At 35.7% G+C, this 18,897-nt stretch overlaps 1 protein-coding gene across 2 annotated transcripts in view; it reads right to left on the minus strand.

Moving 5' to 3' along the window:
* Positions 1-2,581: 2,581 nt before the first annotated feature.
* LOC121298071 (E3 ubiquitin-protein ligase PDZRN3-B-like) overlaps positions 2,582-18,897 on the minus strand; it is a 95,636-nt gene continuing 79,320 nt past the window's right edge. For both annotated transcript variants that reach the window (XM_041224855.1, XM_041224856.1), the window contains 7 exons: positions 10,514-10,767; positions 9,256-9,343; positions 6,758-6,856; positions 6,204-6,266; positions 5,978-6,079; positions 5,552-5,668; positions 2,582-5,098 (listed from right to left, as the gene is read on the minus strand). In XM_041224855.1, the coding sequence (XP_041080789.1) occupies positions 3,557-5,098; positions 5,552-5,668; positions 5,978-6,079; positions 6,204-6,266; positions 6,758-6,856; positions 9,256-9,343; positions 10,514-10,767 (2,265 nt within the window). In that variant the 3' untranslated portion in view covers positions 2,582-3,556. The remainder of the gene's footprint in view (positions 5,099-5,551; positions 5,669-5,977; positions 6,080-6,203; positions 6,267-6,757; positions 6,857-9,255; positions 9,344-10,513; positions 10,768-18,897) is intronic.

Consider the following 18,897-nt stretch of genomic DNA (forward strand, 5'->3'; position numbering starts at 1 on the left):
ATGACAATTTTCTCAAAACCAATGTTTTGCCCTGCTTTGCTCACTCCCACTTCATAAGCAAAGGTAGTACTGAAGTCAAGGCAATGTCTATTAGTAAAGAATCAGTAAGGCAGTAACTTGTACTGTGAAACTGTACAAGTTATACTGTGCTTCTAATAATCCCTAACAGCCCTTTACCTGCATGTTTCCAGTGTCCATAACAAGATCTGAGGCTCTTTTGTATTCACCAGTACGATGTGGTATCAGGCTAGTAAGATGTCGGGAGCACAATATACGATAGAGGTAGCATTTCTATATAACGTTGCTCACACTACTTGGTCGTATTACATGGCCACCAATTTACTTGCCGTACAAATGTGACAGGAGGATCCCATGTTATGGCCCCTGAGCCACATTTATTCTATCTGCAATTTTCAGCCCTTTTGATTCCCCTTTTGAGGAAAACGTTACACGGCTGTTAATTTAAAACAATAAAATGTCCTTATTAATTTGTACTTCTTGCAGTAGGCCTATCTGCAAGCTAGCTCTGCTTGTATAATGCCTTCTTTTTTGTTGCTGTTTTGGCAAATGCCTTTACCAATTTTCCTGTCCGGATTGTCTCCTAACACAACCCACAATTCTCCTTGATAATTAGGTTCATTATATTTTGTTTTTTAAATGTGTCACTTGTGTTCTAACATAGTTAAGAATTATTTAGTTCAATATTAAATTAGACTTGTTAAGTAACTCTTTATTAGCAACGCAATGCTGTGTTTATGGTGCAGTTCCAAACGTGTACATTACATGGGAATATCAAATTACATATACAGCATAAATTAGATAGAAAATGTGGTGTTAGGTCACTTAAAACTATAGTCATATGACTAATGATTATGCAAATGTGATTTCTAAGATCATTCAAAACACATTCCCTGTGGTGTGTGGTTCATGTATTTTCAGACATGGCTAATCTATCTGTCATATTTGAAACACAACTCCCACCACCTACCAATCAACTCGAATATAGAAACAGGTGATAATTGATTGAGATTGCAGGTGACCTCATAATATAGAACCGAGCCCCAGGTCCTTAGAATGGTTTTAATATCTACATCTACATCAAGAGAAATGGGGGTTCTGTCGGAAGGCCAAAACAAAACTAGTAAAAGCTTCAGGAAGGAAATGTTAAATAGTATATCTCTATTCTCTCAAATGCATTCTCAACAGAATGGACAAGAATGAACACATCACTTACCATAAGTAACACTATGTAACACAATTTTTGTTCCTGGGTAGTAAGTGTTATTTCCTAATTGCTTATGCCTCAAAAGTATAGAACATGGCTATTATTCCCCACAAACTTTGCTTTTGTGACCAGGACAGTGATATTTCAAAATATCACTATTTCCAATGGGAAAATGGGCAAATGTGTGTCTTTTCGTTCACATAAAGTCAGAAAAAAACAACATATGAATCCAAATGAACATATGTTTATACTAAAGTAATACAAAGATGACTACAAAAGATTTAGAAGTGAGTAGTTTTTCGAGATTTACAATTATACTGTATTTTTTTTGTAGTCATCTTTGTATTACTTTGCATTTATCATGCATAACTGAAGACCTTAATTTATAGAATATATGGCCCCTGTCTGCATTAAAATAAAGTTAAAAGGTGCAGTCAATATTTTTAAAGTTGATTTTTAAAAAATCAGTTTACACCGATTGACAGTCTAATGAACCTATTTGATATAACAAAACACCTTAACTTATGAGCTGACAAATTAATGTAATGCCAACATTTTTAGTTCATTGTCTCTGGCAGTGCTGCTTGTATTAAAAATTAAGGGCAATATTTCATAGATTAATACTTTTTTGGATAGCAGTGTGTGTGTCTGTGGTGTCAGATAGCTAACATATAACAGTTTAGAGTCTTAATTTGAAACAAACTGTAAATAACATGCACAGATATATATATATATATATATATATATATATATATATATATATATATATATATATATATATATAAAATAAGAAGGAGTACAGAGGGACCGGACGTCCCTTATATTAAAGTTTAGTTCATTTTCGGTCCTCGATGTAGAGGTCATAGTCTTGTATTGAGGTAGTTAGTATGTAAGCCAAGACATGACCTTCAATAGTTTTGTATTCCCTTGAATTTCTACTGAATCTTCACAATTAAAAAAATAATGGCAAAATGTTAGTCTAAAGCGGTCACTTAAATTGCATCTATGCCATTGGGCCTCTTTAGTTTATAAGAAACAAAAACTGCATTTTATTAAATCGCCAATAAAGGTTGCCAATATGTGAAATGAGGGTAGCATTAAAAAACGCAAATGACAAGTACAATTTATGTTAGAAACCCATAACATTTCTTGATGGTCTTCAAGACCGCTATCCCCAACTTCAAAATCCCACTGACTTCAATGCCTTCACAACCTGGGAGAAGTTGGTTACTTGTAGTTTTATATAGAGTGTGAACTAGACCTGACCAAAGGAATGGCTTCAGTTTCATTGCGACCCTTGACTCAACGGAGATGAAAGAATGAAACATACAACAACCACCATTTTGAAAGCTCATCAAATATAAAACAATAATTTATTATTTCTCTCATTTTACAAGACATCACAATATGCTGCTAACTAAAGATTAATTAAAATGCAATATTTAGTTCAGTGCATCCAATCCCATCCTACAAAGCGCACAGTAACTACAATAGGCTTTAACAATTCCAAGTGTTTTGTATAAACAAATTAATTAACTATACATGCAAAATGTATTTAACAGGCTGCAGATGTATTCGCAGGTGGCAATGATGTCAATAGACAGCAGCCCTGTCGTAGCGCAAGTCAATTTTAGCAAGTGTTTTTAAGTTTTTGCAGAATCCATTTGATGGCACCTTTTGATACAGGCTAAAAAAAGACAGTCAAGTACAAAATGTTTCTAAAGTACAGAGAAACCGGAATATCAATGAACCTTTGGAAAAATGTAATAAAATTTACAAATGTCCAATATAAAAAGGATACTGCAAATAACCTTTAAATAAAAGCAAATAAAAGCTAAATATTGATTTAAAAATATGTAAAAGTACACATACCGTAAAATACTGGTAGAAAATACATGTCTTCTTACAAATACATACATATTGGCAGTTATTTTTATGACCTAGGCAAGCTTTCTGTTTCTACAATTGCATGAGGATTTTAAAGATCATAGTAAAACTAAAAAATAAAAAATAATCATGCTATGGCTATTGGTGTATAAAGGTTCCAGAAGTGTAACCGTTTCAAATTCAAAGGTACAAAGGTATAAAGATTATTGAATGCATGTGAAAAAAAATCTGTACTTATTTTGCCTTCAAAACAATACTACAGTTCATTATCTGTTTTTAAACATTTCTGTTACCCAACCTTTTACATGTCAATATTGTAGCTCTATTAACATCTGAAGACCATTTTGTATTTACACAAAAAAAAAAAAGGGATGCCACATTTAACGAGGCAGGAATTTCTACTCCAACTGGCAGAGTCATATTTACATTATTCAGACAGCCCACTTACACAGTGGTTACAGATAAAAGGGAATTGTATACTCTCGTTCCATCTGGGGATTTAGTGCCGTGAGTTAACAGTTCTTGAATCGTCATCCAATTGTCGAAAACTTTCTTGTTCCTCTTCTTGTTCATCTTTTTGTGGCTCAGTTCAATAATATTCACCTCCTTTTTCTCCTCTCCACTGCCCTGCTCCTTCAGACAATCCTGTCTGCTCTGCTTCATGAACTCTCGTCTCTGCCTCTGCTCCTTCGCTCGTACTATATGCTGTTTGCGCTCCTCCTTGCTCCAGTAGCGGCCCATTTTCATCTCGCTGACTGCGTCATCGTCTGTCGTCATGCCGCTGCGCTCCTCTCTGATCCTTATTGCACGCTCCTTCAGCAGCTTGTCCCTCACTGGCCTCTTAGTGATGTACCGCGTCCCATCGCTCCTGATCTTTACCTTCCACTCCATCTTAGGTTCCAGTTGGCTTGGAGAAGTGGGGTCTCTGCACATGCTGACCAGGCTCATCTGGCTCTGGGCATACTCTACTGCTGACTTCTGCTGGATCAACTGCATGTAACTCTGATAGTGCTGGGCGTGAGCTGGGATGTGAGCATGCTTGTACGGAGAGTGCTGGTAGGATAAGTTACCAGCTTTTGAAGTCTTGCTGGTGTCTGTAGTTTTCCTCTCCTTTCCCTCTGACTGCTTGCTGGAATCCTTAGAGGAAGAGGAGCGGGATTTAACAGAGCTCGACTCTTGGCCTCCAGCTTGGGACAGAGAAGCCTTTGGCGCTGTTCCGTTGGGCCCTGTGCTATTGGCCACAACCCCTTCATTGCCCTGGCTGTTGACATCATCAGTTCTGCGGAGAGAGTTGTCAGGGGACATCTCCAGTGTAAGAGGAGTGCTCCTGCAGCTCTCCCCAGTATTGTAAGCACTTGAGCTGTCCTTATCTGATTTTTCCGGTAGCTCTGTGATGTCAGACAGCTCATGTCTGCGAGCGTCAATGCTGGTATTGTAGTTGTGGAAGCCGCTGTTGTGAAGCATCCAGGAGTCTCGGTACTGCTCTTTCAGCTGCTGCATCTTGTGGGCTCGTACAATGTTCAGGCATTCCAGCTCAATGTTTCTCAACTCTTCATTCAGCATCTCCAACTCCTTGTCTACACTTTCCTGGTCACTTTTATTCATGTCCATTGCACTGGTGTGATAATAAAGGCTGTACTGGTTTGCACTCTTCACTTGGCACTTCAGCTCAAGAAGCTCTCGAAATCTTTCGCATTCGTCTGCAGGAATCCCCAGAAAGTCTGCATCTGTGTAATCGGCAGATATGAAGGACTCATTGCTGAACTGCATATCCCCACTTCCCAGAGTGTCATGGCTGTAAGTCATTTTTTTGCGACTGCCTAAAGTGTTGGATGAAGTGGTGTGGTCGTCTCCCATATTCTCCTGCTCTGAGCTCTCATCGTTGCGGGTGCTCTCGTCAGTACGCCCCAATCCACTGTCTTTCTCATGCTGGTTGGATAAAATTGTAGCCGTGTCTGTAGTTCCTCCATCCTCATCGATCTTTTTCTGGAGACACAAAATAGTGAAGAATTGTCAAACTAAATGAAAAGTGAATTTGATAGACCATATCTATGCATATTTTTTATTATATTTGTATTACTGTATATTGTATTTTTACTTTACATGTTTTACTTATGTTCAAAATATAAATTAAAACATACTATTTATAATGACTGTTGATTCAACTGACAGGAATGTTCAACTTAACAACCAAGCTGGCTCGTGGAAGTAGAAACAATAATTAACATGTGGTGTAGTGTTGAGGACATAACATAAACTACAAAAAATGACATTACAAACTCCAAAAGAAAATGTTATTAATAACTGAACTATCTTTAGGAGAATCGAGTCAGAACCTAAATAATCAAATACAAAATGATTACTGGACCTGAAAAACACGTGTTTTGGGAAATCTTCTAAATGCTTTTGTCAATGCGTTGTACTGCAAAATAACCTTACCTGCTGAAGCATGCTGGCAGTAAATCGCATAGCCTGATGATGCTGCTCCTCCAGCATATCCATGTGCAAATCATCAAGAAAGTCATTCCTGTCATCATCCATCCATCCTTCGTCCAGCTAGTGAACAACAAAAATAAGTTATTTGACAGCTTATGGTAATACGGATTGTACCAAACAGCTTGTCAAAAAACTGTCAAAATGAAGTAACATAGCCCACTTCCGAGCGAGTCTTCTGTGCACAATAATGGCTTGTTTTTGTGTTTGTCTCCTAAGCTTCCAGTAATCCTTCAAGATCCTTGATCAGAAGAAGGTAATAACACTGAACTTCACCTAACCCAGTTGACATAGTTATTACTTCTTACATTATCAATGATATACATTGGCACCCTAGATTCCTGTTAAATGGCTTAGTAAATGAGCGCTCACCTGAATCTCAGGCCTGGCTACGAGGAGAGACACATTCTTGTTGTCTTCTCTGGTCAGAAGTGACACCGCTTCCTCCCTGTTCTGAATCTCTATTCCATTAATCTTAATTAAAATAAATAAATAAATACATAAATTAACATTCAATAAAAGGCAAGGTTGTCAAAATACAAAAATAATGTACTTGATTTGCCATCAACAAACTCCTATTTAAACTCCATAAAAGTACCTGGATAATTCGATCTCCTTCTCGGATTCGGCCATCTTTCGCAGCAATGCTATTTGGATCAATCTAAATAAAAAAGAAAACAGTTTTAATAATTATGATTTAAATATAATTTCCATGCAGCTCTACATTCGCAACTACCCATCATTTATGTTTTAATTGAAGTATGGCATATTTAGTATTTTATATGTTTTTAGGTCTACATGTAAGACTACGCTCTTGACAAAAGTCAAAATCTTTAAAGGCATTTCTATCACAGCACTGAATAATATATTACCTAAAAGCAATTGCATGAAGGGAATGCTGAAAAAAAACACACTTACATTGGCTGTTGCTATAGAGACTGCAGTATGATAAATGGGAAGCGTACAAATGTCACCTCCAATTCCCTTCTTACAGCCACTAACAAAAAAGGGATTTGGGGTAATGTCCTTGATATAAAACCTGCTCCCACAAGCTCTGAACACTACTGATGCGTGGCTCTTTCATTTCCGTAGATACAGCAGATAAAACAGATTTACAATGCCCGTTCAAAACTAAATTCACGGTGCACCTACCTCGCTCACATAGATCCCTGTGTCATCTTCATCATCAGTTCTATAGCACAGTGTGAGCCCAAGCTTGTCTTGGCTGTTAAGTCTGTACAAGTCCACTTCCTAAAGAAAAAAAAGGGTTTCATTTTTAGCTGTGTACCAAAAATGATTCATAGTAACATTAAATGTACAGGTACATTTTTCCGTAATCCCTAAGTTTTTTTTTTTCATTTATGTAAACGATATTAACATCTGAATTTATTCAATTAAAGGTTTCCCTCAGGTTTGTTTGTGGAAGAGAACCGATTTTAGTATTCTGATGCCAAGAAGGGAAGGCATGAGTGAAAAATATGTTTTGTAATTACTAACTGTATCTAACCTAGAACTTGTAAACTACTAAAAATACTGATCACACAACAGTCCCCACAAGTACACTGTATTGAATATGTATTTAAGTATGCTGTCATTCAAAGACTGGAGTATAAAAACCTTGAATGCTTTGAAGCTATTAAGCAAATTGAAGATGGGTTATTTATTGATAAATGGCAGCTGTCTAGCACTGACAGGTCAACAGACTCTTCTTACTGACTTGTCAATATGTATACTTTGTTAAATAACATTGTAGTGAATACTACTGTAATTTTACCTATTCAAACAATAACAGCGACAGTGAAGTAATCACTGCTAAAATGAGCAGCACTCATGTAAGCACAAATATATTCCATCTTTTTTATCAGAATATTTCAGGTATTAAAACATAAGTTACATTTTAAAGCTGAGAAAAAAAATGCAAGCATAAGGACACTGTGAAGTGAAACACTGGGTTTGGTGCAATATGAAAAGCATTCATTTTAATAGATTTATTTTATAATAGTGCATGTTTTGCCATTGTATTCCCTTTTTCAGTGCATTCAGTACAATAGCCAGCATACATGTTCAATAGTGGTTGAGGTGCTGTTTTGACAGCAAGTCATTAAATGCTGACTCCATCAAACAACATGCAAATGACTGAACTATTAAATATAAAAACTCCAGGGGAGGGGGGGTATAGTTCTAAAAGAAAGATTTCTAATTAGATTTCAGGAGGTTGGAAACACTTTTCCCAGCAATACCGTGAGTGAAGCACTCCCATGTCAGCCTGTACATTTCTAATCATAAGGCACTTCATGTCAGGTGTGAAAAACTTCAGACCCTGGCAGTAAAACACTGCAATTGGTGATATATTTATGACTAGCTGCATAGTTCTTACAACCTTGAAAATTAACTTTCAGAGTGTGTTAAAAGGTAAATCACTGTAATAAAGAACATACAAGCAAACCTGACGAGATACTTTGACACCGTAGTTGTATTACAATATAGTAACAGGGTACTTGAAAGGCTAATACAAGCACAAATACATATACCCACAGTAAACCTGTCATACCCACAGAAAAACTAATCTTAGCTCCCAAATAAGATATTTTTTTCTTAAATATCTGTACTAATTTGAGTGGCTGACTGAAAAGTGCCAACAAAACATTAATGTAATCACAAGGAGATACTAACAGGTCAAACATAAGTTTACCAGAGCACCCCTTCCAATGTGGAAACTCCCTGCTATCATAATAGTACTATGTGACCCCAAAGCCTTACAAAAAAAAGGATGCCGACCAAATATTGCAAAGCAGTACAATCCGACACTATGGCACTACAAATGCAGAAACTTTAGATTCAGACAATATCCTCTACACTGAAGCCTTGAAGAATGATTTGATATTTTTCTTTTGCTGCCTTGACATTTCCATTACAGTAAATGGATATTGGGCCCCTGTGGTCTGTTTGAGAGCATTTATCAATAACAACAAAAAGCACAAGGAGAGGTCGACAGGGAGCGCTTTGTTATTGCTTTGACCCATCCATTGATCTTTGTCTTTAAGAACTAAACAAGGTTCTTTAGTGGTTTCAAGACATGCCATCAGGCCACTGGGAGTTTTTCTAATGCTCAGCTGCCTGTGTCAAGCGGCCGTTCACCTTTTGCCACGACATAGTCTATCAAAGTCAAAGTTATTGATGCTAAGATTTGGGCCACACATTGGAAGGCCAATGACCTTTCTTCTCTTCTCTTTAAATGTATACAAATAAAAATGTTCATGAACAATATATTGCCTCAGTTTTTCTTATGTAGACTACAGCTTTTTTATTTTTAGTTAACTCAATCACAGGTGTATTAACGATTGTCACAAGTAACTAATGATGTTGCTGCTTGGTATCTGTTAAGGATATATATTAAACATGCATCTCAACTCTTGTCTGGCATATATTTAAATGTGTATACAAATATAAATTAGCTGTGTTCATAAGTAAAATTGCCACAAAGCTATGGGGATCATGTGGGCTGCATGAATTGAGATGCTGCTGTATGTAATTTTAATTACAAGACTGAGTTGCTGTGTTCTTTCTTTTGTTCAGTGCTAGCTTTAGAAATCTGGTTGTGTTGTAAAAGTGATTGCACCATCATAATATGCTGTTATTTGTATTTGTACCTCATATTCCAACTCTTCTCTCTCCATGTCCTGGTGCATACCTTCCAAGAAGTCATTTGGGTCATAATATTCATGTCCTGGCGAATGTCTAAAAGAATTAATATAAAACAATATACATATTATAAAGCAGTTAAAATGGATGTGTTAATACTCCTGCTTAACACAAAAAGTCTCAAAGTTATACTGTTCAAGGTCAATCAAATATTTAGACAGATCTGACAGAAATGAAGTTCTGCGCTCATTCTGTACCTCATATTATCATTAAATCTTCCACCAACTTGGTTTTTATGCTTTATCATCAAGGTCATCAAGGCCTTAACTCCATTAATGTAATGACAATCCACTCTGAAATATGGTATCAATGGCAGAATACAACATAAAGAGATTTCTCTATAGGAAAATAACTGTGAATGTATGCCATTCAAACCTATAGAGCTTTAGTATCTAGAACCATTGTGATCTAACACATAATAAACATGTATAGTGAACATTTTATTTTATAATCTATCTATCTGTCTATCTATCTATCTATCTATCTATCTATCTATATATATATATATATATATATATATATATATATATATATATATATATATATATATATATATACACACACACACACACACACACATACAGTATATATATATATATATATATATATATATATTTCACTATTCTATCTCTATCAAGGTATCACATGGATTTATGGAAGATTGTAATAGTTATTTCTACTGTTACCACTGAAAGGTTAGCAGAGATTCTGTCATTGACTCATATTGAATACAATTCCAATTTAGGAGAAGGGCTGAAACTAATATTAATTAGCCCGGACAATATTTATACATGCCCGCCCTAGGTTTGGTTATCCGCATGGAGAGTGGTGTATACTGTGTAAATTAATGTATAAGTTAACTGCATTTTTCCATGTTGTGTCCATGTTGTGTTGTTTATCAATTGCAGTGCTGTTTGCCTAATAAGTGATCCTTGAAATTTGCAAGCGTATAGCAAACCCCTACTTCAAATGAAATTAAAGCTTGAAAGAATGTGGTGGCCTTTTTGAAAGAGTGTAAGGCATTCAATGTAAATGTTAAGTGTTTATAACATTTTTGTTATGTTATGGGATCTTTTGAACAGGCCTGCTTTTGTCTCAAGTGTGTGTTATAGCAATTCATTCACATAATATGCTTAACATTAAGATACGAGTTTAGAAAGCACTGAGCATAACAAGTAAAAAAAAAGTTTCAAAGTTTCAACTTACTCTTCTGGCAACAGGTATTGCTCAAGTACTGCCGCGGGTGGGGTGGGAGTGGTGCGCTTTACAAGAGCCATGATGTGTTCGAAGGTTATGTCAGTCTGCGTGCCTGTATCCAGCAGCTGAGACTCATGGGCAGGGTTGAGCATTTTGGTTCTAGGAGCTCTTCGTAGAACTTGAACCACGATTGGATCCTTGGCTGTCCTGAAAGCTTCGACTGCCTGTTCATGAGTTGCCTTGGACAAATCTTTACCATTGACCTGTTAAACACAGCAAAATTAAAATTGTGTTAACCTTTTAGAGCAAGTACAGTCCCTATTTGGGAAAAAAGGATGGCTTTATGCTTCTGTGAATGTATAGTTTACAGTACTTTTTGCATAATTTTACAAAGCATTGACACGTTACCTATGATTTTTTATACATTGCTAGACTTTTACCATGACAAACAGTCGCAAGTGAAGATAAAACAAGGAAGGCAATTAATTACAAGGTTTTGTTTTAAATTAATAAAAGGTAGAAGCAAATTTCCATAAATAACATAATAATAGTAAATACTACTAAATACAGTGCAATCATTATGTGCTATATATGTTACAATACAGCTAAGCTCAGGTTAATCTGAGTTTTAAAAAAAAAAGATATTGACTTGTCTGCCTTTTGTCAATAGGCTTTTCAGATTACAGAGTTTAGCACACCAGGACCAGAAATGAATCAGAATGAAAGTCTGTAATCTGAACGATTGACCAAGGTTAGTTCTTTTAATTTTAATTTGCAATTTAAATAAGTTTTCTCTTTAAAAAAAAAAAAAAAAAAAAAAATTGGAAAGAGTTTGATAAATGCTGAATTTAACTGAAATGCTATTACTTCAGACATACAGACAATAAGCATAGACACAACTAGACTGTACATTAATGTTCATGCTGAGAACACCTGCTTTAGCTTATCTATTGGAACACTGTTTACTTTTAGTGGTGGAAATATTTGTACTTCTGGCCTTGAAGGGTATTTCTCAATAAATATTCTCACCAGGAGATATAGGCGATACAGATGGATAGCAGTCACCAGCTTTTCTTATGTTTGTTTTCTTGAGAGGAGCTCTACTAATTACAACAGGATATTTTAACACTAAGACCACTCGCTGGAGACCCCAATGTGTAGGAAGATAGACATCAACATCACACAACCTCAGCTGCTCACTGTGAGCTTTTATCTGCTCAGACAAATGGACTTTAAACTTCAAAAACATTACATTTTAAAAGAGCTCTTTATAAGGCCTCTCCCTCAGGAATTTAAAAGTGTCAAGACCAGACAGTTTAGTAGTCTGATTTTGTTAATATGATCATTACACATTTTCTCATAATCCTTTAATTTCCTCTAGAAATATGTATATAGAACATCTATGTACAGAAATGACCAGACCTCACTATCTTGTTGGGTAGCTCCTTTTTTAAAATATTGCTGCACACACAATGGTAAAACATAGCAAACTGTATGAAATTATGGTAAATCTCTGGAACACATGGTTCATCATATGTACATATGGGGGAGGCTTTTAAAAATAGTTAACCAAGAAGAAGGACTGTAAATGCAATACAGTTGGATAAGAATGGAAAAAGTAAGATGAACTGCAAAACTAACAAATGCATTTCCCATGGCCTAACAACAATACAGACTAACTTCAATGAATCAAAAGCTGTCTTTTATATACCCTTTACCAGTGCCTTTAAGCAGAAACAATGGAAGTGTATACAAAATTAACCTGCAATGATTGTAATACACAAACTAACTTGTAATGGTTGCAATAATACCCAAACCATATTCCGTCTTGCAACTGATACAACTTCAATGACACATTTTACTGACCTTTCAAAGCATAATACATGTGCAAACAAACATACAGTACAAATATTACTTTTTATTTACAAACTACAGGTCTGCTTATTGTAACGATGAAAACATATGCTCAATGCAAACATTACAGTACACGTGCTGACTCCAAATTTAATTAAATGTATCTTTGGCGCTACTATTCAACATTTTCCTTGTGATCAAGAGTTGCTTTGAAATTAGGAAAATCAATTCTCCCACTCAATACTCTAGTTATGTTTTTTTTTTTTTTTTTTTTTTAATCTAAATTACATGCGGCTCAGACATAATGCATACACAATAACCATGATGCACCAGTTTTGATGCAGTAGAACATTCCCTTTTACTGATCAAAGTAAAAATAGAAAACTGTATTTCCACATCCAATGAACATTAAAGTCAAAGGATGATATATGACAACATGTTAATAACTCTTGCTAGTTTATAAGGTCAAACTGCTGAGCAAAATGAGATATTAATTAGCATGAGCCCAGCTTTGATTAATCAAGGTCGTTACACAAACTGAAATGAGGTGCCCTCATTTAATAGAGTAATTTCTCCACAGTGCAAAATATGGCCTCCCCTTGGAAATTTACTGAACACAATATTTTAACCTATGAAGATTAATTTGTGAAAAAGGCTACAGTATGTTGCTATTAAGTAGCTAATTAAACCCGAATGCACCACTTGACACATTTAAACTACTCCTTGGTGTTTTTACAACTCTTTCATTTTAAAGGCAGATGAAAGGGATGCTATAGTTTATGATTATACCACAATTAATATTGATCCAAAAAGACTTTCTAATAGATCCTTTACATCACAGAGAATTGCTCCTTGTCTATCATTAAAACAATGACCTATCCCGACATGTATAAATGTTTACACACAGAAATATTTGAATTGGCTGGCAGGTCGTTCTCTAATAGTTTAAAATACTGAAGCGTGGCAGGATTAAAAACAAATATTGAATGCTAATTTAACAATTCAAACTAATTATAAACACTTTGAAAAAAAAAACGACAAAAAAAAAAAACTCCAAAAAAACAAAGCATTGCAAAGTGGATCATGTTTTCCAAATAGCGCTAATGTTATACTGATATATTTTTTTCTGGAAATACATGTGTTTATGAGGTAATAACTTTTTTTATGATTTTTTTTTTTTTAAACAGTATAAAATTGTACATCATAAATGCCCAGCATGAACAGAAGATATTTAACTTTTTTGTTTACCTTATCAGCCTTCACAGGTGTAAAGAGGTCAATGGCTCAAGCAGTTTTGCTATAATATATTTAGCTGCCTATAGTGATTTATCAAGTGGTAATTATTAGTTCAGTTCACTTGAAAAGTCCCTGCTTAACTGGGTACATACATAATTCATATTCACAGCTTTTAATGTATGCATATAGCCCAAGATTTAATGCAATATTTCAATGGCTTTTTACAGAATGTCCAATAGGCGTCCTCTTGTGTTGATATCAATATTAACAGAAAGTCAAATAAATGGAAAATGGTACTCTTAAACTTTGAAGAGCTTTTGCGGTTGTTAATAACTAAAAGGGATTATTGCTAATCCAAGCCTGAAGGATAATTGGATCATCTAAAATGGACCTAAGTTTTACTCCTCAAACATTTAAACTGAAGAAATATTCTAGCACTTACACTTAAAATTCCTATGCAGCTATTAGATACACATTCAGAACAGTCTCAATATTTTCTCAATAAACTAGATGATACCAAATGAAATGAGAACATTCTAAACTCACACTACTCAACTAACAACTGTTTGCCAGAGACAGTGTTTTTTCTTTTGGTTCCCAGTTGTTTGTAATGCAGAAACCTGAAGCCCTGGCAAACACACTTTACTGACTTTCACTCACTGGTTACACAATGTAACAAATCATTTTGATTGGCTCATGCATTTCTTACTGAAGAAGGTAAACATGAGCCCTCCACCAGGATATCTGGTCTTCTAACGCATTTACATTAAATCTTTGTAAATTTCTGAAATTTTAACAGATATACTGTATGCACTTTAACTTATTGGTTAGAAACGGAGGATAAAGCCTCTAGTTCCTGTCGCAAAACACAACATTGTGTATGCACACTCTAGGACAAGCCTATCTTCGTTCCTGAGCTTAGGGGAGCAATTTACAACACTATAGATCAGCTGTGTGAGATAAATGTCATGTGTGGCGAGATCTTTCTAATGTTTACTGTCCTGGGCTTTACAACTACAGCTAGTAATCATTCTCCAGGCTTCCCACTGTTTCACAAAGGCAGCACACCCTAAACAAAGCACTGCCACTCCCAATGCAGCCAGTGCCTTTCACTTGACTGAACATGAAGGAAACACGATTAGCACTTAGTTAGGGGCAGACCAACATCACTTACAGCTCAGACCTCACTTGCTAGATACCTTCGTAGAGAATAGCTCGTGCTGTTATCCAATTAAAAAAAAAAAAAATAGTTTAAAAAGCTACGAGGATAAATATAATCTCATACAAATAATGTGATACGCAGTTGGGTTACTGGGATAGGCTTACCCATTTAGACATGGTAGTTTACTGGAACAGGCCTTACCGATTTCTCTTACCTTTCAACAAATGCTTGATCAGTATGCTACCAATTGATCCCTTTATTACCAGACCTCACAATAACGCAAATTGTATTTATTTCTCAATAAGTCATGCATGTGTTAGAAGTTGTTATACATTCGGCAAACCACTGAGAGTGTTTAATCCAAGTTTCTATAATGATAATCCTTAAGAAGCTTGCATGGCACAGTGAACTCTTAGCGTGTCTGGGTATCCTGTTAATACTTTCCATTCCATTTTATGTTCAGGATTTCAGATAGCATGAAGTAAGCATACGTTTAAATAACACAGTTTTTTTTGTGGTATGACATGGACGCCAAAGCCTTTTGTAAATAAGGCTGAATCAGGTTACTTTAAGGAAAAAAAAAACCTGCATTTTTATATATATATATATATATATATATATATATATATATATATATATATATATATATATATATATATATATTATATAATAATAATCCAGGTTTTTCTTTAAGCTCCCCCTTCAGATTATTAAGGACCCTGAATCCTTTTAATATAAACTCAACATAGTGTGTCCTTTGTTAGGAAGGGCATGGTGCCATGTAAAGCTATGACTGACAGGTTGCAGAGGGAAATTGACACCTCTGAGTGAACACTGCTATATTAAACTGCTGACATTTTACTCTGACTGGCTCTTTTTGTGTTTTCTTTTTCTTAAAAGAATGGTAATGAGGTCTGGAACAAGGCCTTGTTTTGCTGAGGCTGACTTCAAATTTCAATTATTTTTTTTGGGGGGGGGGTAGGTTGGGGGGGGGGGGGGGGTGGTGAAGTACCAGGGGAAAGCCTTTGTTACGGTGCCATACCACTTTCATTAAAGCTATCAGGCTTGTATCGTCCTGGTCAAAAAAGTAATTTTTCCTGTTGTAATCCCCCTTGTTATTTCAAGAGAGAGACAGCCTGTTATTCTCAGCTGGAGGTGATGTTACATACTGTGTTTCGTACTTCAAATCTGTGCCCCAGTCAAGGTCAGAACATCAGAGATATTTCTAAATATCTCATTACACTGTTTTTAGTAAAAGTATTGTTCGGGAGATAATTTTAATTATCAAGCACTGCTGTACTTACACCTTGCTGCTAATTCCATTAATTTATATTAGACATAATTAAATTCTGAGCACAGGGCAGCAGGTGTTAGAATTTAATGTTTTTTTTAAATTTTTTTTATGCAGACCAAACGCCAAGGAGGCTCAGTCATCTTCTTTATAGTGTGATTCACCTTTGTTCTGCTTTCACGTAATTGTGTGTAAGACATCTCTGAAACTTTTGTCCACTGGAACATCTGTTTTTGTTGCCATTCTTTTCAAATGAACTGTATAACTTGTAATTGAAAAGCTATTCAGATGTTATACCGTAGGTTAATTTTGAACTTCTCCAACCCTGGTCCTGGAGAGCCCCAATCCTGCAGGCTTTATAGGTGTCTTTACATCATCGGTGGTTAAAGATCTCGAACACCTGTTAATCTTGACTAATTAAGATAAAAATTGGTTCAGTTAAGTAACTAAGAGCTTGGTTGAAATGAAAACCAAAATACCCTGTAGGTCTTCAAGACCAGGGTAGGAGACCACTGCTCTAAAGACATACCTACAGCTAGCACTTGTACATCTCACACAAACCAGTAGTCTTTAATTTCTGGAAAGCCATGGAAATCCTTGGGCAGTGTAGCCTATAAATGCTCATTCCAACTCCCCACAGACGTCTTAAGCACTATCTATGGTCTGATACACTACTTAAGAAAATCCTTAGAATTATGCCTTTTAAGAAATAAAGAAAGCTTTACAACATTAAAGATTTCATAGAAGATGGAGAGGCTTAAGCTTATGCCTTAAATGGAGTGTCGGAAAGAGAGTTCAAAATGTAGGTTAATTCTGGTTGCAACTACAGTTAATCCTTTTATTTTACTTTTAACAGTCTTAAAAAAAGCAATTCACTTTCTGTAAGCCCGATAATGGACCCTTTCCATGTATGCATGTTATTCTTTTCTTCAATTCATGGAAACAGTTACCAAGTTAGAAGAAATGTTGTTTGCTATATTACAACACAGAAGCCTTTATATACTTTAGCATGCTGTATTACTGAAGAAGGGAGGATAAACAGCCTAAGTAAAAGTGGTTAATTAGCATGAAGAAATAAAAAAGAAGCCATTATGCATTCTCTTTCTTAATCTTATTTAAATGTTGGAAAGGCATTTTATTATCCAGGGAGATATCAATGCAACATACAACAGCGTCACAAATCAGTTATTTAAGTTATTGTTAAGTCCTTATTATTTGTCTCTAAACCATACCCAATACAAAAAAGCTTTTATGAAGGATAAGTCAAAAATAGATGAGAAATGTGTAAATGTAGTTTTACAGACAGTCAAATAAAAGACATTAACAATGTATGTGTAAAAAAGCTGTGGAGCAAAATTTATGAAACAGATGATGATAAAACTGTCTCAAGTCAACCTGAGGAGGCTGAACCCTTACAGAGCAGCTTGACAATAATGGGCTGTCATCCTTCATTAGTAATAGTATAGCAATCATTGCTATGAATACCACATGATGCAGAAAAAAAGACCCTCATTTTGTTAAGCTATGATTTAAGACTTGACAGAAAATCCTTATACAATTTACTCCAGTCACTGAAAAAATATGATGGTAGATCTTTTTTTTTTTTTTTTTTTTTTTTTTTTTTTTTTTTTTTTTTTTGCACAGCAGCTGTTCAGTCTTTTCAACTAGTCCAGTTTAGTCCCAATGTACTGTGTCTTGTTGTTCCACTTATGGCCATGCATTAACAGAACCTTCCAATTAAGTGTTTTATTCCAGTTCAGAAACTGCATTGGGAAAGGAGCAAACTCTACTCACCCAAAATGTATGGATATCGCAATTAAACCACTCTCCCTTGGTATAGAAAGTGAACACGTGTGCTTCAGAGTCACAGGTCATGTCCAGGTGTCAGTTTAGATACACATTTGCAACTATATTTACACTTAATAATACTATCTCTAAAGCTGTAAGAGGCTCCAATGATTAGAGACTAGGCAAGAAGACCTGCAACCTAGTAATGAGGTATAATGGGACTATCATACAAATTAAAACGGCCACTAGGTTACTTTTAATTAGTCCTTAAACCCGGGTGGTGTTACCGCACAATAGAAGGCATCCTTCTTAGGCACTGAACACATGTTTACTTTGCACTTTGGCAAATTTGCAGTGTCACATTCAAACAAGCCAATTTGACATACACATATTTAAACAGACACATTACAGTGTAAATCTTTTCAGAACGACAGAAGCACAGCAATATATATGTTACATTGTGGTTCTGACGCTGTGTAACATTACACTTTATCGACGTTAGAGAAAAGAGAATCCTATAAAATTCACATGAATCTACTTATAGGAAGCTCCAATAGGCAGTCTTGTGTGTGTGTGTGTGTGTGTGTGTGTGTGTGTGTGTGTGTGTCATGCAGCTTCCTACACGTCTCTTTAATACTGATTATACCTAAGAGACGCTTCTGTAGTCATTTCCAGTGTAAAGTGAGAATCTTTGGACATGTTCCAATACCAATTGGCATAGGCAGCAAATCTATACTTGGCTACCAGGATGGACAACTGCCACTGGATACAACCCACAGCATTCAGCCACTGACTTCACACATTTTCAAAAGATGTGGTACTGTACTCACAAACCTTCAGGTGCTCCTGTAATATTAACATACTCGCTGCTTTGAATATCAGTAGCCTATGTAGGTTTTCAATCTAAACCAGTGACCCTCTCCTGAATTATGAATGCACAGCAGAGGGGGCTTCATTCCTTTGACTCTGTGACTGCCTTCAAGGTTCCCCCTCTTGTCTTCTTTGCCTCAGTCGTATGTGACAGTACGGCAGTGAGAAGCCGTCTCCAATGTCTTCTCCCCT

Source organism: Polyodon spathula, chromosome 23, assembly GCF_017654505.1.
Source record: "Polyodon spathula isolate WHYD16114869_AA chromosome 23, ASM1765450v1, whole genome shotgun sequence".
Lineage (NCBI taxonomy): Eukaryota > Metazoa > Chordata > Actinopteri > Acipenseriformes > Polyodontidae > Polyodon > Polyodon spathula.